A 22,541-nucleotide genomic window follows, 5' to 3' on the forward strand; every position below is an offset into this window, starting at 1 on the left:
AACAATTTTTTATATAACCAGTCACCTTATCAACCGCTAATTTTCAGCCACCTTTTCAGATTTTAGTTAGCTTTTCAATTTTCGAATAACTTTTCAGATTTCAGCTATCTTTTCAGTTTATTTTACCGAACAAAGTCAGAATCCGATTCTACAATTGTAATCCAAACCTACTCCCCTATTTATACTCTCACCAATTTGTGTTTGTTCCATTCTAACGCAATCTTGTACCTTCAAAATTCTTGTGTCACGCAGTCGGTCATTCACAAGAATGTCACACTTCCTAAATGAACTCACACTCACCATGTCCACCTCCTCCGCCGCTGCCACCTCATCATCTCTACCCTTCTCCGTTCATAACAACCGTCACCGCCCGTCACCGCATCACCTCTCCTTCTTCCACCTTAAACGACGCCGTTTCATTCCCCTTTCGCAACACCAGTCTACTCATCATCCTTCCAACGACGTCGTTTCCTCCCCTCCTCTTCCTAGTTAGTAACTATAACTCTTCCTTTCCGCTTTTTTTTTTTTGTTTTTTTTTTTTCCGAATTCTAACATATACCCTTGATTTTTTTATTGAATTGATTTTAAAAAACCGAGGGCATATCCTAGAATTTCAAAATACGAGTTACACCGTTTAAATTAATCTCGAGTTCGTTCGTGCCAATCATTTGTTTACCTTTTATTAAAATACTTTTGATAAAATATATACGGATTATAAGATAAACAAATGATTAGGACGAAGTGAGCATTAGTTAGTTAATGTTTGTTTTGTTATTTTGGTAATTTGTGTTATATGTGTACCTCAGAGTTTTTTCTATATGTCAATGTTAATGGTTTTAATTTAATTAATTACTTACTCGGCTATTCTTGCTTGTGACGGAAAGTGACTTGTGACATCTTGCAACCACTTCCACTATTAAACATTATTTTGACGGGTTGCGAGACGTTACAAGCTTCTGACTCATTACAAATGAGGATTTGTGTTACTTTAATTATATTTTTTTTTTTCTCGTGTTTGTTATTTTGTGATTTTAATGTGGACTGCTATGTTTTTTCAATGTTTAGTGGATTAATTTTGAAATAATATAGAATTTGAAAATATGAATTGCACCATTGAAACCGAAACTACCAAAGTTGGCTGGTGTGAGTGGTAAGGGTTCTCATCTCTTAAACAAGTGGTCAGAGGTTCGATTCCTGACTCTTGCGAATGAAAAAGCCAAACTTGTGAGGGTCAACTCGTTAAATTGCCTTCAGTACCCCGAAGGAGATTGCCCCAGCTGTCGGTAGGGATACTCCTGGTCAACACCAAAAAAAAAAAAAAAAAACATTGAAACCGAAACTGCCTTTTGTTTATAATTATTGCTGTGTTTTAATTTTAAAGTTAATTAATCTTAGTGTTTTAAATTAATTATTAATTACTCTGTATTTTATAGAAGCGTTGTCGACGAGGAATGGTTTAACGCCTTCATCTAATGGCCCTCGTCTTCGAGTTGCTTACCAGGTCATTGTTTCTCTTATTTTATTTATTTATTGCAAAATCTCATTTGAGACCGTCTTAAGCATATGATGGTCGTTTTCATGTTACAAGGATCATTTAGTGATAGCTACGATGAACTATGCTTTAAGCTGGAGACCGTCTTAAGCTTAAGACGGTTTGGTTTTCGTTTGGAATGAGTTATAAGTATAATGAATAGCTTATGTTTAATCTTCTTATGCGAACCTAACATGAAAGGCTTAAGGGAACCTAAACTGTTTCTAACATTCATTGTCTTAAGGGCTCTCGCTTATGGCGAGGTAGTGGGATATTGCCTATGTTTTAGTGACGGATTTAAGAGGATGTTGTTAATGTTTAGTATAGAGCTCCTGTAGCTTAGTGTATCTGCTTAAAGAAAAGTTAATATTTTTCAACGAGTAATTAACCAACCACTTTGTTGATGGTATCATTCAATTGTTTACTAGAATTGCTATCTTCTGTTGTGGAGGTGATGAAAGCGGAAGCAGGTTCTGTTTTGCCTTCCATCCTGTGTTACCCCGACTGTTGTGTTTGACACGTGTGGAGTGTCGGATACGACTATTTTGTGAGAATATTTCATTTTTTGGTCTAAAATGAAGCGTCGAAGTGTCGTGTCGGTGTCGGACAGATAGGTGTCGGACACGGGACACGGGACACGGCAGCTAAGTGAAGTGTCGGAGCTTATCCATTTCCCTGTGGAGCTGTCCAAAATAACTATCCCCTTTGCAAGTCTAGTCAATTAAAATAATGAATATCGTATATCATCCTCAGTCAATATTTCAGTCTGTTTATGACTTTATGTTATCTTAACCTTCTGTTAGTCAGAGGGTGATGGGGTGATGATGTGGTTATTTCATTGTTTCTTATTAAATATAATCTTTAGTTAAATGGGGACTTTTTTTAAGAAGACGGCATTTCATATGCATTCTAACATAGAGGTTGACAATCTAGAATACTGCGTATAGAACTTCACTGCACCCAGCATGCGCAAAGGGACGACTTAAATTCCGTGATATGCCATGCTTGAAATGTCACCTTTTACTATTATAAAATTTCTAGAGTGGTCACAACTCACAAGCGATACACACATACGTCTCCATTATCTCCTGGCATGAGATAATAACTGGAAATGTATTTTGTTGCCTATCTGATCTTTTAGCTATTACAGGGTGTAAGTGGAGCAAACAGTGAGGCGGCTGCGGAAATCGCTTATCCAAATTGTGAACCAGTTCCCTGTGAGCAGTTTGATACAGCTTTTGAAGTAAGTCCTTTGACCTCATTCTTGACTGCTTGATTGCCGTTTGTGGCCTTGTTTGTTACGTTGTACAACATTCACATTCTACATAATTTGATGTTATGTCATGTTTTTTCCATAGTCATTAGAAAGATATAAGTGATTCATTTTGTTTATGCATTATGATATTTTTCATATCTGCTTTCATCTTCTTGTAGGCGGTGGAGTGTTGGCTTGTTGATCGTGCAGTTTTACCTATTGAAAATTCTCTTGGGGGGAGCATTCACAGGAACTATGATCTTCTGGTAAGACACAACTTGCACATAGTCGGTGAAGTGAAGCTCCCCATTCGACATTGCTTGATGGCTAACCCCGGTGTCAAAATTGAAGATTTGACAAGAGTTTTAAGCCATCCTCAGGTACTTTAATGTCCGTATCAATTGGTTGAAAACCCGAGGAGGAGTAATGAAAATGTTTGTTTTGAAAATAATATTGCTTCATGTTCTGGTGAATGAGTAATGATTTTTTGTGCTTCATGTAGGCTCTTGCTCAATGTGAGCATACGTTGGCCAAATTAGGAGTAACAAGATTAGCTATGGATGATACTGCTGGTGCCGCACAGGTAAGTCCATCATCAGTAATTAAGGTTTTTCTTTCAAATTTTTGAAACTTATTAATCACCAAAATAGGTGTAACTACTTTTCATTTCATTTTGCTTGCAGTTTGTGGCCCTCAACAAACTTGAAGATGCAGGAGCAGTTGCGAGTGCTGCTGCTGCAAGGATCTATGGCTTGAATATACTGGCTGAAGATATACAGGTGCATTTTGACTTCACGCAGAGTCAACTTTAATGGATCGTATAATGTTTTGGATAATAGCTTTTTTTTTCCCTCAGGATGATCCTGACAATGTCACAAGATTCCTAATGCTAGCGAGGGAGCCCATAATTCCTGTAATTCCTGTCACAAGACCTTTTAAGGCAAGACCAATTATCAAGCGCTGACTAATTAGTCCTCCATCTCATTTTTATTGTATCCGTTTGACATTGGTGGTCAAACAATGTGATTTTGATTGATATACGCAATAATCACAACAGTTTGAAAATAGTTGTTTTGATAAATCAAACATGACAAAGTTCTCATTGTATTTCTACATACATGAGGGCAAATTAATGGCAAAGATTGACGTCGTTGGCCACCAAAGTCATATGGTGACAATAAACTTTGGTTGGAGTAGTACATCTTGTGTTTATTTCTGCTGAAGGCATTGTTTTTGGCTGATGCAAGTATTTACTTCAATTCTAGACCAGCATAGTTTTCTCTCTGGTAGAGGGTCCGGGGGCGCTTTTCAATGCTCTTGCTGCCTTTGCTACGCGGAAAATCAATCTAATTAAGGTACTCAACAAAGATATCAATTATTTAATGCTGATGTGTCTGGAATAATTGGGTTGCTGATCTTTCTCTATCAATTAAGTGGTAGAGACTAGAGAGCAGTTGATCATCGGGTTAATCAGTTGATATTATTAGCTAACAAAGTTTGTTGGTTGTTTATTCTGTTGCACCAGATTGAAAATCGGCCTCTGCGAAAAGGCAGCAATGGTTCTTCAAAGTAATTTTCTAACCATTCTGAGTCAATCACTTCTTTTTCCTCTTTGTGTCTCCATGAAAGGTTCATCGGTTTGGTGCGTGTCCGTATTGACTGTTTTACCTTCATATTTACTAGGTGTTTCGACTGTTATTTTTACTTGGATTTCGAAGGTTCAACCGCTGACCCCAACGCACGAAGGGCCCTTGGAAATCTTGCGGTAATTTAGCACAGAACTGCTGACCATAATTCATTTATTAAAAAAACATCACTTTTGCATACTGATTATTTTGACGAAAATAATGGTTCTCTCTTTATTACAGGAGTTTGCTACTCTTCTTCGGGTCCTCGGGAGTTATCCAGCTGACACGAAAGACATCTGAACCATCATATTTGTGGTAGGATACTGCTTCGAAATATTACTCGTATATGAAATGCTTGCGCTTTAATTTGTATCGTATATCTTGTGTGTGTGATGTTTTCTGTGTTACATCTGATATATCTGATATATGAAGGAGGCTGGTAAACATGCTGAAAATAGTCTTTTGGAAGTGATTGTGTATTTGTGTTTGGCTTTTTCTAGGAAAGAGCCTAGCTTCATTATAACACTAGAATATTTTTAGATAACAAAAAGGGAAGAGTCTCATAGAATTACATGGGACATGGACTTAGAAGAGGCTTCTTCAATATTGAGTACGGTGTACGGAGATTGTTTTATCCTTGTTGAAGAGTGAAGACGGGGGGAATCTGGCTGTACTCAAATCTTTCATGTTAACAAAAATTCCGATCTCAAAAGCATGACCGTCTTGCTGGCCATTAGGCATGTGGTACCAAGCATAATTTTACCGCCGAGGATTTTATCCGGGGAATGTTGTTGAATCCTAATATGTAGGCTTTGTGAATTTCGCCTGTCATGTGGTTACTGCCTGATGCGCATTGGCTATTACTATGACTGTTTTTAGACATGATAGACACCGACCATGATATTGTTGAGATTCAAACTGAAAAAATATTTCCTTTCTGAAACCTTGAGCGGCTTCAGGGCTCAGTAAACACTTGTGCAGCGGTGAATTTGATCATTTGGCAAACAGGAAAGGTCATACCTTGTTTGCTAAATTAGTGCCAATTCTTATTTCAGACGGGCTGTTTTCCCGTCTGAAATAAGACCGACAAAATGTTGCCCTTTTTTAAGAAAATGTAACCATTTAATCCTCAAAATGTTGTCATTTTTACCCTGAAAATGATGTAAAAAATAATGGCAACATGTTATCAGAAAATAACATTTTATTGTAAAATGACAACATGTTGCCCGTCTTATTTCAGACGGGAAACAGCCTGAAGCAAGACGCGCTGCCAAAAGGCAGTTTAGGGATACTCTTGGGACATATTAATGGACCTGATTTAAAGCAATTGCGAGATAGATCACGATTCATGCTTCATTGTGTGGGTTGAAGCTTTTTTGACAATCTTATGCCAGAAATACCCTTTTTTGTTACTCTCGCCACTCTCCATTATGAAATTCCAATTTGCTGCTTACACTTTCTGAAATACTCGTATGTGAGAGGGATACTGAAATAGTGTAAACAACCTGGCAGGAGTTTTATGTTGGTATATGACGGTAGCTTGTCATGTTGTAGTTGTGAATCGGGACCTAACACGACCTTGATTGAGATGTTAAGTAACTATGTTTATTCATTTTGGAAATGTCGCTCTCCCTCCATGAGTCGGAACAAATTTTTTCTTTTAAATCAGTTTTCCTCGTTCTTCTTAACCCCCCGAGCTTCCTGTCTAGGCGTTGAATCCACCTCAGAATTCAGCTGGGGGCTTAATATGCCATTATTATGGCCAAATTAACTCCTATAACTTCCTTGCTACTGTACATATTGCATTCTGTGCAGAAAAAGTCTCAATTATCATCTCGAATGGACCGACATTATTGTTCATGCACAAATTCTCATTATAGACGGACACTATCCGTCTATACGTATAGACGGATACCATTTTCCCTCACAAAATACCCATTTGCTATAAAGTGGGAAGCACATGGGGGTGCCCCACCTTGTCCCCCCTACCCATTTTATTAGAGGTCTTTACCCGTCTGTTCGCCCCACCCGTCTATACCAAGACCTATTTTTGTTCATGTTCTTTGTTTTGTGAGAATTAGTGTCATTTTATCCTAATCCATTGCGATACATGCAGGTCTGTGCAGACTTGCAGTTTAAGTTCAAATTGCAGGCTTGGTGACATTGGAGAGTTTGCTGTCCTGTCATCACAATTTTGCCTTCTCCGCTCTCAGCGTCATTGGATCTTGACGGTTTAGAGCGATGCATTACTGCATTAGGTTAATGGACCTCAGATTATTTTGGTGAGAAATTTTTGTAATATTTAGATTTCTTAGTTCTAGGAGTCCTCAAGTCTTTTTTTTTTTTTTATTTTGTTATAATATTTTTCTTTTATAATGGTGGCCCATAGCCGCTATCAAAGTACACATCAGGTAAACCTCAAGCATACGTGATTTTTAGGTGTACTATGTTAGGACTCTTTTCGGTTGCCCTTAGTGTATCGCATAAATTTCACGGCGTTACACAGAGTGACGATTCTTTCAATCTGTGATCCTCCTTTTGTTGCATGTAGTCAACAATCGAGATCGTTTGGTCATGCCATCACCGTTGATGTGTGGATCATCCATAACAAGAAGACCAACAACCATTATCCTTGGGTTGTTCTCGAAAGAAATTTAATAGTAGAGTATTAATGTAATACGAAGAAACACCAAAAGTTTTCGTCATGTTTAAAGGAAGCGAGAAATGTAGAATACTTCGTAAATAATAGCGTAAAATGGAAGTACTATGAAAGCGGATTTTCTCCTAAAATTTCTTTTGATCACTGCAATGGTGCAGCCCGTGAGGGTGGAATCCAATTGCTACAACTTGAGTACAATTTTCAGAGATCTCAAGAATCCCCTTTTGAACTTGTGGGTGTTAACGGTTTAGGTGTTACTTGAGAGCTTCGACATCTTGATTCGTCACCTTTCAAGGTGACTGATCTGGTATATCGTATATGTGTGGGTTATCACATATACGATATACTGAAACAGGTTAATAAAGTCGGATTTGTGTCGAGTCAGTTCAGGTCGGGACATTTTCACAAGAATTTAGGTCAGATCGGATTTGGTCGGATCATTTTGGGATTGAATCATTTTCACATCAAATTCTTTTGTGATAGTGGTTGCTTTGGTTAGTTTGCAACAGTAACGTTTACTGTAGAATCATTATTCTTGGGATCAATTCGGGTCTCAGATCATGCTTGGTTCCTCAATTTTGGGTGTCGGGTCAAGTCAAGTTTGCCAGGTCGAACATCACATACCCCCACTTGCTCAAAGTTAAATCAAATACGACGTACATCTTTCCATACGTTCATAAAAAGGTAGCGGTTTCAGACTAGAGCTTCGACATCTTGATTTGTCACCATGAAAAGGTGACTGATCTGGTATATCGTATATGTATGTGAGCTATCATATATAGATCTGATAAACCGGTCAATAAAATCGGGTTTGTGTCGAGTCAGTTCGGACCGGGACATTTCCACAAAAAATTAGGTTAAATAGGATATGTCGGATCATTTGGTGATTGGATCATTTTCATATCAATTTTTTGTGAGATAGCGATTAGTTTGTAACAGTAAACATTATGTAGAATCATATTTGTTCGGATCAATTCGGGTCAAGGATCATACTCAGGTAAAGGTGGACTTCGGGCCGGTTCAGCACGGGTCGGGCCGGGCTGGAACCACGCTGGGTTGGGGGATGGGGAGCCCGAGCCCACACTGCGGGTTGAGTGGGTGTGAGTTGAGAGCGGGCCGGCGCAGAAAAGTGCAAAAAAGGATGCGGACCATGCGGGCTGGACAGTGTGGGCTGAGGAAGATTGAGCCCGGGACCGGCCCGTGATTGGTAGTGGGTTGTGCGGGCTCATACACGGGTTGGGCGAGCCAGGAAAATTGGAGCCCGAAATTGCGGGCCGGTCCAGTGTGGGTCGGGCTGACCTGCACCAAAGTCCAACTCTATACTCAGGTCCTCAATTTGGGTGTTAAGTCAAATCTTTTGAGTTGGGTCAAGTTTGCCGGGTCGAACATCACATACCCCCATTTGCTTAAGAGTTAATCAAGTACGGGTCTGTACTTTCTTAAAAAGATAGCGGTTTCAGACTCCCTCATCGTTCACCCAAAATATCCAATTGAAAAATAGGCGGACGTGAAAGCACACTTGAATTTTGAAAACCTTGGAAACGGCAATAACAATACTACTACCAACTCCGCGCCCTCTCTCTCTATCTCTATCTCTATCTCTCTCTCTCTCTCTATCTCTCTTTGTAGTCCCCCACATTGTGTCAGTTTTATACACAAAACTCACTCTCTTTCATTTCATCTGCACTTCCACACCCTCTTACTCTCTCACTCTACTCAAAACTTTCAATTCCTTCAACTTCCTCTCATTTCCCTTGTAATACTAAGGTGAGATTTACTCTTAATCTTCTTATCATTTGCTAATTAATGGAATATTCTCATGTTTTGTGTTTTTTAAACTGTTTCAAAGAGATTTTTTGATGGGGAAATGGGGTTTATCAGATGTCTAGTATTGATCATTTTAGAGATTAAAGTTTTGTTCTTTAAGTTCATATAAATGTGGGTTTTTTTGGGTTGTTTACATTACTTTTTACCAAGTTTTTTTCTTTTAGAATAATGTCTGTTAATTAAGATTTTTTTGATGGGGAAATGGGTTTCTAAGATGTCTAGTCTAGAACATTTTCGGGTCGTAACGGTTTAACTAACTGGGTTTGGTGCGGTGGTTGCTTACATTATCGACTGTGAACCCCCTGATTTAAAAAATAAAAAAAAGAACATTTTTTTTCCAAACTTTTTTTTAGAGATTTTTTAGGGTAAAATAGGGTTTATAACTAGTAACCGTCCAACTAAGTGGGTTTGCTGTCCTGGTTGCATATGTTGGTGTTATTATTAACGGTAAATACCCTGATTTAAAAGCGAAAAAAAGAAAATATTATATATTGTGGGTTATTTTTGTGTTGAAACGGTCTAATTAAGCGGGTTTAGTGTGGTGGTTGCATACATTGTCGCCTAACTATGAGGTCAAGGGTTTAAAGACTGTTATTATCGACGGTAAACACCCTGATTTAAAAGCGAAATAAAGAGAACATTTTTTTTTTTTTGTTTTAAACCATCCGGTAATCCGAACCACATTGGGTCGACTAATCCGGATTTCGGGGCGTGTCCAAAGATTACGGTATTTAAACCCCTCCCAATCGCAGTTGTGGGGGATCGATCCGCAGACCTCCCTACCAAGCGCAACCCCATGCTACCACTGCGCCAACCAACGATTGGTAAAGAGAACATTTTGTGGTGTGGGTCTTTTGAGTTTCCTAGACCACTTTAAAAGTTGCATAGTAAATTAGTGATACTTTTGAGGTACTTTATTTTCCTTGTTCATTCATTTTAGAGGTTAAAGTTTTCATATAAATGTGGGTTTTTTTGGGTTGTTTACATTACTTTTTACCAAGTTTTTTCTTTTAAGAATAATGTCTGTTAATTACTTTAGATATTTTGAGTTTTACCCATTTAAATGAGGTTTGCACTTGATTTACTGTTTAGCATTACTATTTAAGTGGTGGGTCTTATGTTATAAAAGATGCTATAAGACGATTATGATGCTGACGAGTTTTGTAACATCAATTAGTACTCTTCTGCAAAACCATTATATTCATTCGTACAACCAAACAATGACCTCTTTTATCAGTTGAGATCTATAGCATTAAAAGGTCAGTTGTACTCGTATAATGGTCTTATACGGGTTTTTGTCTCGAAACATGGTTTATTTGTATTCTATATATATCAATTGACGATTTACATATATGAGTCATTTGGAAACTGCCTCATCGTGTTGCTAAAACAATCCTTATTTTGCAATTTGCGGGAGCCATTAAAGTACTGGGGTAATATCGTTGTTGCTGTTATTGCAGCATGTATGATGATTTATTTGGCATGTGCCCTTGCCCCTTAATTCTCGCCCACAATGCAAGGACCAAATATTACCATACAAAAGGGTTGTTCCAAAAATGCCCTTATATTGGGTCCATAAAGTGACCAATCATGCATCATTTGATAGCTTTATTGAATTATTGGTGCATATTCATGAATCCTTTAAGGGGTAGTTAATGTAAATTCACATGGGTAGTTAAATTTATTTGCTTTACTCCACCTAATCCTCGTGCTTACAATAATGTTGCTTCTGTCATGCTGCTGGATAACATTGAATAACTTGATCCACAGTTGGTCTCCCTTAAGACGTACATATTCATCTTAAGTGTAAAACGGGTTAAATACTATCTCATATATGTGCATTCTGCTTTTTGTCTCATCCACTTATTTGATCCGTTTTATTGTTTAAGACAGATCTGTTGTCTTAAACAAGAATATGTGCTTGATCATATTATATACTCGCTTCGTCCCAATCATTTGTTTAACTTTGATTAAAATATCTCTCCGAATGAATAAAAAAAGTAAACAATTGAATGAGACTGATGAGGTATATGCTCAAGATATAGAATAAAACCGTCTCATAGTATAAGAAGCTCAGTAAAAAAACAAGATGAAATGGAAAAAGGAATGATCATTTTTGGCATTAAATTTGTTTGGTGTTGTTTATTCAACATCATGATGAATTATTAATGAGTACTTTTGCGACTCATATTAAATTTTGTCATGTGTATCTTACATTGGATTCTTGTATATACATTATTTATGGTTGTGAATGACTAATTTGTGTGAAACTTTGTAAGGTTTGTGGGTCCAAAACAACATTCATTGTGTGAAGATCCTACACACCATTTGCAAATCTACACCTTGTTTTGTGTTTAAGAGGAGTGGAGATTCACCATGCAATCTTCTACAAAAGGAAGGTATTATTTTCTTTGCCTTTTGTAGTCTTTTCCTTCACTTAAAAGGTTTTTGTAGTCTACACAAGGTAATGCTGTGTATATCCATCCCCTACCTTGCAATTTGCTGGAGCCATTAAGGCACTGGGGTAATGTTATTGTTGTTGTTGTTGTTTATGCATATGTTAATGAAGGTAAGAAATGCCATTTTTTTTCCGAGTTAGTGCGTAATCCCTTCAGGTTGGTATCAAATTACTTGTTCTTAAAACTTGTCTGTCAGTTTGTCGAGTTTGATTCACAATGAACCAACGTTCCTAAATACGTCCTGAAATGTGCAATATACCTATTATGCAGTATGTTTACATGGCCTTGCTGTGTATTTGGTTTGCAAGGTTGCAGAACTTTCTCTTGGAGAGCAGTAGTCGATTTACGTATTTAAAATTTTAATCCATCCTTAATGAGTGATCTGTGTTGGTACTCAGGATAATGTGGATGTTATCCGTCGCAATCATATCTGTACTCTATTAGACAACCTTTGATTACAAATAACATTATTTGTCTTGACTGTAATAGTTGCTTGAGGAAGACGATTTTTGAATGCACCGAAGAGATAGAATAGGACCACTTGCTTCTCTTTTTGTCACTTATTTGTAGCATAAGGGTCTGTCTTTGTCATGTTAAGCCTTTGATTTGTTTATATCTTTCTAGATAAGGATGGTGTTAGTTCTTGTGTAGCCAGGATGGCCGTGTAGCAGTGGTGGGGCTGGGGCGTGGGTGGGGTGCGCTACTTGATATGCCCCCCATACGTCTTTAAAAAATAATTTTTCGGTTAAATAAATTTTCAATCTTTTTTTTTTCCCTAATTTCCATACATTTTCGGACCTCAAAAAATTTCAAACAAGTATAAGGTTCCGCAAACTGTAAATATTGGCTCTGAGATTTTCGAGCTTAATTTTGAGTTTGGCTAGTTGACAGTAGTAAATGGCTAAATGCATTACAAAGTTGAAATTTTCGAGCTTTCAGTAGTCCGAACTGTACTTTGGCAAAATGAAATGGGTCGAACTGGTTGAACTTATTTTGTTGTAAAATACCAATCAAACTATGTAATTCCGGACACAGTTTTCATCACGCGTCATTTCTAGAAAGCCTCATGTGCTGTTATTTGTTAGCCTAGAGTTAGGATTGCATGTATTGGACCGCCTCACCCCGTCATTTGAACTTGTTGCCGAGTCTTTGGTGTAATGTATGTTGTTATTGACTTATTGTTGGTACTGCTGCAAGCCTGCAACTATAGTGTAACTACAATTCTTTTCCAAAATATTTTGTAAATCATGTAGTCTCGGATATTAATCCGCTTTATGGATTTAAATGACTATTTGTTTCTGTATAATTTCATTAATGCTATTTTAATTAATTTGCCAGCAGAGCCAGCCCTAAGGAGTCGCCTAAAAAGGTTTCTGTACGACCAGCAAGACAACTCAACATCATCCCAGCTGAACGCAACTCATCATCTCCTTCTAGTAATGCAACTGTCAGGACGCCTAAAGATACGAGTTCAAAAGTAATTGAACGCAGATCACCAAGGAGTAGCCCAATTTGCGAGGTACTTTCACCTTGTTATTTAACTCTAACCAGTTTTTAGCTCTGAACTTGTGACCAATATTATATATGCAGTCGTTTACCATATTTGAACAGTATGGTGTTCTTGCATGTCGATTGAATTATATTTTTCATAGCCTTTCTTTTGTTGTATTCATTTTACAGAAGAAGCGGCCTAGCAAATTGTCTGAATTGGAATCCCAGGTTTCCAAACTCGAGAACGATCTGAAAACAGTGAAAGACCAGTTGATTGCTTCTGAATCACAAAAAAAGGAGGCTCAGGCAGATGCCGAGGATGTGAAAAAGCAACTATCAGATGTTTCTGTAAAACTCGAAGAATCTGAGAAGCAACTGTCGGACCTCTGTGCCTCTAAAAACGCTACTGCCACAGATTTACAGGATAATCCTCAAGAGGACCAAGAGTGGGAATCTAAAATCGAGGCTTTGACTAAGCAGCAGCTTGATGACGCTGCTTCGTTAGCGTCAGTTTTGGATGAAATCCAGAGGCTTAAAGAACAACTTAACAAGGCCACTGAATCGGAGGAAAATAGTTCCCTGGTTGAGCTTCAGAGCTTGAAGAATACTTTGGCGGAAACTCGTTCCCTTGCTGATACCATGAAACACGAGCTAGTGCAGGCCAAAGAATCTGAAGCCCAGGCCCAGAATTCCATCAAGCAGACATTAGCCCAACTAGAAGCTGCTAAGGACACCATCAATGCACTCAGATCAGATATTGCAAATTCGACAAAGGCTTATGATGCAGTTGTGTCTGAATTACAGCAGTCAAGGGCACACGTAAGCTTCCTGGAAAGTTTTGCCGAGAATCTCAAGACGGTTAATAGTGATCAGTGTCAAATGGATTTGGAAGCTGCTAAGTTGGAGGTAAGGCAGCTAAGATCTGCCCTAGAAGCTGCTGAGACGCGAGCTGAGGAAGAACGGTCCCTTAGCGAGGCGCAAATTAGGAGTGCATCTGAAATCTCGGCTCAGATCAAAGATCAGTTCAGCTTAAGAGAGGCTGATCTGAAAGAAGAGCTCAGAAAAGCGGCTGCAAATATCGAGGAGTTAAAGGGAAGCTTGATGGACAAAGAAACAGAATTGCAGGGTATTTCGGAAGAGAATGATATCTTAAACTCGAAGCTTATGAAATCCGAGTTGGAGCCGAGTAAAGATCAGGAATTGGGAGTTGAGCTAATGAAGATCAAAGCAAATTTGACGGATAAGGAAAATGAATTACAAAATGTTCTGGAAAAGAATGAAACACTGAAGCTAGAGATCACTAAACTAGACGCTTCTCGAGCCGCTGAGATGGATGCTTTGGCAAAGGTAGCAAGGGTGGCAGAGCAGCTCGAGAGGGCTCAAGCAACAAATGGAGAAATGGAGGCTGAGCTAAGGAGACTTAAAGTGCAGTCAGATCAATGGAGGAAGGCTGCAGAGGCTGCTGCTTCGATGCTCTCACCAGGAAGCAATGGCAAGTATGTCGATCCAACTGGGCCACTGCCTCTTTCACCTTACTTGGATGACTATGATGAAGATTCCTTCAAGAAGAAGAATGGGAATGGGAATGTCCTCAAGAAAATCGGAGTTCTGTGGAAGAAGCCACAAAAATAGAACACTTTAAACCAGGCAAGTTTATAAAGTTTATTGTTGATTACATAGCAAAATTGACCTATCCTGAATAACCCGCTCCAAATTGTAACTGAATTGACCTAAATCCGATTTGACCCAATTTGACCCCTTCTACACAATCACTTCTTTTTTTTTTGGGATATTCTCTCGTGTACCCCCTCAACTTTTTCATTTTCTACGATATACCCCTCTTTTCATGCAAAAAAACTTTGACCGTCAATAACTCTTGGCTATAAGTTCAGAATACGATAAATTTTGTTTCCACATTGACCGTCTTTAAGAGGTCTTCAGTTTGAGAAAAAATTCACCGACGTCTCAACTCGTAGTCGGGAATTATGGTCGGTCAAAGTTTATTCGTTAAAAAATGTTTGACCAACCATAACTACCGGCTATGAGTTCAAAATGCGGTGAATGTTTTTTTCAAATTCAAGGCCTTGACGAGATAATTTGTTTGAAAAAAAAATTACCATTTTCTGAACTCGTAACAGAGAATTATTGTCGGTCAAAGTTTTTTTGTGAAAAACGAGGTTACACCTAAAAAAAAAAAGTTCAGAGTACACGAGAATATCCTTTTTTTTTTTTTTTTTTTAATTATTATTATTATTATCTTCTTACATACCATGACTATTGTTTGGGTTCTCTCTTTTGATAGATCGTATGAGTTCCGAGTCATCAAAGCGTGAGGACTGATTGAAGGAAGACCCTTTTGCAAGTGTTGAAGATGATGCAGTGTTGAATGCTAATGTAACTTAAGAAATCCTAGTTATGGCCATGTATATATAATGTAGGACTTGGAAGAGTAATGGTGCAATTTTCTCGTATGGACTCGACTACTGTTTACGAGCTGCATTTGTATTTCTGCTTTGCTTAAAAAAGGCAGACTTGTTATGTGTCTTTTGCATATACAAGCTGCATTTGTAATTTTTTTTAGGATTTGGAGACTTCTTTTGCAATGAAGCAGTTTTCTTGTATGGACTTCACTCTTATCAGTTTCAGTAAGTCTATGGTGAAGCCGTCTCATAAGAGAATTAGTGTATCAGTTTTTGCAAAAACCGCGCCAATCAATATATGTGATTGTAGTTATGTCAAGAATCAGACACGACACCGTGTTGGGGTGGTCGGATATGATTGTTTCTCGGAAATTTTTTAATTTTTTTGTTCTTCAAATGTAGTGTTGTGTTGTGACTTGTATCGGACACGCAACAAGTGATCAAAGTGAAGTATCCATGTAACATAAGAATGAAGGATTACAATAACTATATAAAAAAAATATAACAATTTAGTAATTCTTTGGTGAAACGGTCTTATATTGTGAGACTGTCCCATTATATAAAAAAATATTTCATTTATTGGCACTAAATAAACAAACTTTTTTTATAAAAATAGAAAGTCTCATGGTATTAATGGCTGAAAAACAAGAACATTTATTGGGACGATAATATGATAAATACAGCAGGTAGTTCTACGTCCATTTTTGTAATCAGTCTGATTTCTATTTTAGTTGAGTCATTTGACCAACGCCATTTTCCATTGTAGGCTAAATTATTTAGAAAATGACCATTTTACACCTTTTCTCATTCCATCATTTTACTCTAATAAATAAGTATAACAGTCTTTTACTATGAGACGATCCTTATATAAAGTACACTCATTTATCGGACGTAATAAATGAGTCTTTAGGCTGGTAACGGTGAAGTCTAATGGTTAAAATTTGGGTAAAAATCTCTAAGGATCTCAAGTTCGAGTGTCTTCAAGAGCAATCTTGTGGGGTTATTATGAGTTTAGGCTGTTCCTTCTAAACTACGTGCATATTGTCCTGGTAGAGCCAAAATTTGACGTTATGGTGGTGAGAAATTATAGCGGAGGCGAACTAATAATACAATAGAGTAAATTTGAAAAAAAAAAAAAAAAAAAAAAAAAACCGAAAATCTCAACTGACAGTCTGACACTTGAATTTTTCCGAGCGATTGTCCCTGCTACTCTGCTAGCCCCTACCTGAATCTGCCACTACGTCCGGGTAATTTTTTTTTTTTTTTTTTTTTGGTATTGACCAGGAGTATCCCTACCGATAGCTGGGGCAATCTCCTTCGGGTACTGAAGGCAATTTAATGGGTTGACCCCTCCCAAGTTTGGCTTTTTCATTCGCAATAGTCAGGAATCGAACCCATGACGACTTGTTTAAGAGATGAGAGTCCTTACCACTCACATCAACCAACTTTGGTTACGTCCGGATAAATGGAGTAGCTAATCTAGTATTTATGGTTTACATGCTATCATATATACTCAGGTTTATCCAGTTCGCACACCGGATTAAATGATCTTTTTCCCAATTTATTAGTGATGCAAAATGACATCATCTACTATACTCATTATTCCTCAACAAACTTTTCATATTTTTCTCATTCTCTTTATATATAAACACACAACTCCATAACATACTACTTTAATTTTGTCCCCTTAAAATACCAAAATTCCTTTACTTTTCTCAACACTCCCTACATAAACTACACTTAAAGTCCTTTAATTTCCCTCCATTTTTTTTCCTTCTTTTTTCCTTTAGAAAATTTTGACCATGAACACCACCATTGAAGTTACTCTTTCACCATCATCTTCATCATCACCACCACCACCGCAACCAACGGCTGTGATTGTAAGTCCATGTGCTGCATGTAAGATCCTACGGCGACGATGCGCCGAAAAATGTGTCTTGGCTCCTTATTTTCCTCCTACTGATCCTCTTAAATTTACCATTGCTCATCGTGTTTTTGGTGCTAGTAATATCATCAAGTTTCTCCAGGTACGTAGTCTGTAATACCTTTGTCTTAACCACTATGCTATGTTTATGTAGTTTATGGCAATATATTTTACATGCGAAAAGTAAATTTAGGTGTTTCAACTTACTACTAGTACGAAAGTTGGCTGGTGTGAGTGGTAAGGGCTCTCATCTCTTAAACAAGTGGTCAGGGGTTCGATTCCTGACTCTTACGAATGAAAAAGTCAAACTTGGGAGGGGTCAACCCATTAAATTGCCTTCAGTATCCCGAAGGAGATTGCCCCATCTGTCGCTAGAAGATACTCCTGGTCAACACCAAAAAAAAAAAAACTTACTACTAGTATTGTTTTTAATAGACTAAGACTTTTTCGATAGTTTATTATTATTAATGTTGACTTTATAGGAGACCAACTAATGTTTCATAGGATACTCCTTTAGTATACCTTGGAATAGTCTTAAGAGGTTTTGTTATTTATAATTTTGTATCCTTCTGTATCGGTCAATTATTTATATTTATAGATAAAAAAATATTAACTTTTATATACTTAAAATAAAAAGTTAAATAAATGAATAAAATAAAACGTAAAAAAATGGTCGTGACAGAGAATATAGCCTACTAGTGTGTACGAGTAATAGGCCTAGTAGGCAACAAATTAGAATGAAGATTCTATCACAAAATCTAACTGAGATTTTATTGTATGTGATGTTACGTTTTACCTTTTTTCAACAGAATTCACAAACTTGACAATTGAAATGAATTGACAAACGAAGACACCTTTGAGTGTTATTATATTGACAAATCCTCTCAATATTAAATTTGTCCTTGTTACTCCCTTTACACTAAAAAAAACAAGTGAATTTCCAACAGATTTAGAGGGATGTTAGCAGAGACGCTCGCACCCGCTGAAAAATGAAATGTCGCAAATTTTAGTTAAAATTTTCCAATTTTCCAATTTTTAATGCTTACGTTGTTATTTAGGAGTAGCGGCGGATTCAGAGGTGTTAGCAGGGGCGATCGCTCCGCTGGAAAATGAAAATGTCCCAAATTTTAGTTAATATTTTCGATTTTTTTTCTAGTTTATCATATGGCATTATTTGTTCTCCCCTGTTAATCCCTAATCTCAAATCCTGGCTCCGTCACTGTTTAGGAGAGTTGATGTCAATTTTAAATTTCTTGTTGGCGGAATATATAGCGACACAATGACATGATACATCTGATATATATATTCTGACGTGGTACAACCGATATACCTGAAATAACTTTTTTCAAAAGATGATTAAGGAGGGGACTAAAATAATGTGTATGTAATGTAAATTTAGTGTGAATGCATCTAGAGCCTAGAGGCAAAGCGTGCATTGTCTAGGATAATGTTCCACAAGAGAATAAAGCCAAAAGGGTAATGTTCTAAAAACCAAACAATTAAAGCCTTGTTATGAAATTACTAAACTACCCCTAATTATATTATGCTATCTTATGGTAGGCAATGCAATCTAAGAGGGGGTAAATTGACAAACCAACAACCAAATATTTCTTTGTTAAACTACTTTATTGTTAGTTACTACCAAATAAATAACATTTCAATGATATCTTGTCTGTTGATAGCATCATTTTGCTCTTCTAAATCCTAAACCACCGTCCACCACTTCTTTTGTCCTTTTTGTTTTGCTTTATTTAGTCACTTGGTGGATATACAATAATACAAATAAGACCAGTCGAGGACTTTAGTTATGTCGAAATGAAGGCTGACTTTGCAAGTTTTTCATACTATCATGTAAAATTAGCCATCGGTTTCCTTTGACTCAATGATAGACTTTAGTTATGTCGAAATGAAGGCTGACTTTGCAAGTTTTTCATACTATCGTGTAAAATTAGCCATCGGTTTCCTTTGACTCAATGATAGACTTTAGTTATGTCGAAATGAAGGCTGACTTGGCTAATTTTACACGATCGGTTTCCTTTGACTCAATGATAGACGGAGTCCTAAATATTCGGCCACGCTCCCATGTAGTCAATAGTTTAAACCTCGGTCAGTCATCTCCCCTACTTGTTTACTCCAAGACCCGCCAACCCTTCAGATTTTTCATATTACAATGTAAAATTAGTAGTCACTTTCCCTTGGCTCAATGATAGATTAAGTCTTTAATATTCAGCCATGTAGTCAATAGTTTAAACCTAGGTTCCTTATTGTTTACTTCAAGATCCGCTGATGTATATAAGAAGGTCTTTTATATGATGACATAACTAATAACTTTTCGATTAATAGAGATTAAACGAGAAATACAGAGAAGTTAAACGACCTTATCCTGAAATCGTCTCATATAAAGTTAGTAAGTCTAATGAACAAGTGTAGATGACCAAAGTGGCTCATGGAAACACACCTGAGACGATATGTTTGAAATTGTTGGTGAATTAGGCAGGCTTACTAAGTCAAAATGACAAATGCATGTGTAGCATGATATTTCCACATGCATTAAGTTACAAAGGAAAGCAGCAGGTTCAAAGTTACCAAAGATAAGACAAAGTTCATTACGCAGTAGTTCACAAGTGTATCCATGTGTTTCTAGCAATTTCAAGTTTGAACACATGGACTTTCAATTGGTCTCCCTTGTGACGGGTTACCATTTGTGACGGATATTTTGTGAGATAAAATGGTAACAAAATGGGTTAGTGGAGAAAGGGGACCACATGAATAGTGTTGCAGAGAGAGAAAAAGTGGGTACATTGTGAGGTAAAATGGTATCCGTCTTCAGCTTGTGACGGATATGTCATGTCTTCAATGAGAATTTTTGATGGACTTTAGTCAACTCCTTATCCATACTAATATACACCAGTTGATCTTAGTTAACACCGTCTTAACTCTTAAGGTAAGAATTAAGATGTCTCCCATTATATCAAAATAAATTGTAGTGATTTATTTAAATCAGTTATGTGTGCTGTCTTAATTTAAGACGATCTTAAATAAAATTTTATGAATATACAGTTTGTAATTTATTTTAAAATTAAATGAAATGAAAGAAGTATAAAATCTTGACCTGGCTCGAGACGTTTCTGGCCTTACTAGTTGTCACAATCCGTTAAGACACGGTGTCGAGTGTCGAGTGTCGAGTGTCGAGTGTCGAGTGTCGACTGTCGAACATAAAATAATATTTTTTGGTCTAAGTTGGAAATTTCTCATATCCAAACAAAAGCATTGTTAGGTTAGAAATTAGAATATCCAAGGAGAAATTTCATCATCAGCTGTCCTGGTTATTGAATTGCTTTATTTGTACTCCAGTACTATATGACAAGAGCTTTAATTTAAGCTGTTTATTCAATCATAGTCTTAATTAATTGATAAAATTAATTAAATTGAGGCATCAAGGTATTTATTCATTCAATTGGTTCCCCTATACCAAGGGTATTCGATTTGGACCGTCATTATCGCGACCATCATGAATTAATTGATCAAGCAAAAGTAGAAGAATGGTATAACTTTATTCGATTAGTTTTGTGTAAGACCGTAATGGATAGAATGTGACTTCTGGTGTGTTGTATTATGTATAACCGTCTTATCTGAGTATTTGTGAAATTCTTTGAACAATAAATTAGTCTAACTGTAAATGTCTTTTTCAATTAATTGAATTTCAGGAGCTCCCGGAGTCACAAAGGGCGGATGCAGTGAGTAGCATGGTGTACGAAGCCAATGCAAGACTTAGAGACCCAGTCTACGGGTGTGCCGGGGCAATTTGTCAACTTCAAAACCAAGTTAGTGAGCTCCAAGCACAATTAGCCAAGACTCAAGCCGAAGTTGTTAGTATGAAATGCCAACATACTAATCTCCTAGCCTTAATTTGCATGAAAGTGACTAACCAACAATTTCCGGTCCCTAACGATTCACCTGAATCGCAGTCACCCGAACACCCTAACACATTCCAAGTTAATGATGCATGTTTCATTGACGACAACAGCTTAGGATCACTTTGGGAGCCACTTTGGACTTGATCAGCCAATTTCAGACAGTACCTAATCCGAGCTGATTAAGTTAGGCTACGCGATTATATATATGATACTAGGAGAGCGGGTAATATCTTTGGAACCACTTTGGATCTGATCAGTCGATTTCAGACAGTACCTAATCCGAGCTGATTAAGTTAAGCTACGCGATTATATACGGTACTACGAGAGGTAAGCTAGTAATATATAAGTGTATAATATAATATATAGTTAGTATATGATGCAAAGTAGTTAACTATTGCTTGGTCATGTTGTAAGAAAACAAAGATGGTTTTGTTGAAATTAGGATATGAGATGGTGACTTTAGTATAACTAAAGTAGTGTAGTTTGTTAAAGTCCTCCAATGTCCTATAAGACTAGAGAGAAGTGTCAAATGTTGATGTTTTTAGTTTGGCTCAATGTAATTCAAACTAAACCAACTTTTTGGTTACCTAATTTGTCACTACAACGACTATAATTACCTAGTACATGTTTCTTTTTGTGACTATAATTATATACATGTGATAAGTCATGAGTCATGTGCTATGAATTACTTAGTCATGCCAAAATTTTGAGCATTGGTTGTGCTTATACTTCCTCCATTCAACTCCACTCTACCTATTTGTGTTTTGCACAAATATTAAGAAGGGTGGGGTTGGGTGGAATATATTGTAAATAAGTAATGAGGTATGGTGTAAATAAGTGGGGTATGAGTGGAAAAGGGTGGAGTTTGATGTAAAAGTAGTGGGGTATGAGTGACAAATATTGTAAATAAGTAATGAGGTAGGAGGATAAAATGGTCATTTGTCATTCTTTTTTAGGAAATAGGTAGAGTGGAGTTGAATGGATGAAAAAGGAAATATGGTAGAGTGGAGTTGAATGGAGGAAGTACTAGCAAACGGTCAGTCAAGACAGATCAGCTTAAGTTAGGTATTTTTGAGCAATAGGTCTTGGTATAGACGGGTGGAGCGAATAGACAGGTAAATACCTCTAATAAAATAGGTAGGTGGGACAAGGTGGGGCACCCCCATGTGCTTCCCACTTTATGGCAAATGGGTATTTTGTGAGAGGAAGTGGTATCCGTCTATACGTGTATAGACGGATAATGTCCGTCTATAATGGAAATTTGTGATTTTTGAGTATGTTTGTATTTAGGTGAGGGTAGGTTATTTAAGTTCGAGTATGTCATTTGGATCCTCGTTGATGATAGATGAAAGAGGAAGACAATGACTTTCAAATCATCTAAAACGAGTAGCACAACAATGTCTTAAGTTAACTAATTATAAAGTATACAA

The 22,541-nt window shown here is 37.2% G+C and overlaps 3 protein-coding genes across 5 annotated transcripts; all 3 read left to right on the top strand.

Moving 5' to 3' along the window:
- The first annotated feature begins 213 nt into the window (after positions 1-213).
- Positions 214-6,937, top strand: LOC141611027 (arogenate dehydratase 2-like). 2 transcript variants are annotated; one of them, XM_074429429.1, is made up of 12 exons: positions 214-488; positions 1,434-1,501; positions 2,682-2,774; positions 2,966-3,166; positions 3,289-3,369; positions 3,470-3,565; positions 3,643-3,726; positions 4,052-4,141; positions 4,312-4,355; positions 4,470-4,551; positions 4,655-4,729; positions 6,531-6,937. In XM_074429429.1, exons 1-11 carry the CDS (start codon positions 269-271, stop codon positions 4,712-4,714), a joined length of 1,119 nt encoding a protein of 372 aa, XP_074285530.1. In that variant the 5' UTR covers positions 214-268; the 3' UTR covers positions 4,715-4,729; positions 6,531-6,937. The 2 variants fall into 2 exon arrangements, with proteins under 2 accessions (XP_074285530.1, XP_074285531.1); XM_074429430.1 differs by lacking the exon at positions 6,531-6,937 and adding an exon at positions 5,655-6,025.
- A 1,643-nt stretch (positions 6,938-8,580) lies between these two features.
- Positions 8,581-15,471, top strand: LOC141611048 (interactor of constitutive active ROPs 3-like). Of its 2 annotated transcripts, none has more exons than XM_074429457.1 (5): positions 8,581-8,840; positions 11,180-11,299; positions 12,698-12,878; positions 13,040-14,497; positions 15,153-15,471. In XM_074429457.1, exons 2-4 carry the CDS (start codon positions 11,277-11,279, stop codon positions 14,480-14,482), a joined length of 1,647 nt encoding a protein of 548 aa, XP_074285558.1. In that variant the 5' UTR covers positions 8,581-8,840; positions 11,180-11,276; the 3' UTR covers positions 14,483-14,497; positions 15,153-15,471. The 2 variants fall into 2 exon arrangements, with proteins under 2 accessions (XP_074285558.1, XP_074285559.1); XM_074429458.1 differs by having other exon boundaries at positions 8,595-8,840; positions 12,701-12,878.
- Positions 15,472-16,920: 1,449 nt separating this feature from the next.
- On the top strand, positions 16,921-21,694 carry LOC141611028 (LOB domain-containing protein 1). Its single transcript, XM_074429432.1, has 2 exons — positions 16,921-17,297; positions 20,902-21,694. Exons 1-2 carry the CDS (start codon positions 17,073-17,075, stop codon positions 21,253-21,255), a joined length of 579 nt encoding a protein of 192 aa, XP_074285533.1. The 5' UTR covers positions 16,921-17,072; the 3' UTR covers positions 21,256-21,694.
- The last annotated feature ends 847 nt before the right edge of the window (positions 21,695-22,541 follow it).

Source organism: Silene latifolia, chromosome 11 (genome assembly GCF_048544455.1).
Source record: "Silene latifolia isolate original U9 population chromosome 11, ASM4854445v1, whole genome shotgun sequence".
In the NCBI taxonomy this organism is placed as follows: domain Eukaryota; kingdom Viridiplantae; phylum Streptophyta; class Magnoliopsida; order Caryophyllales; family Caryophyllaceae; genus Silene; species Silene latifolia.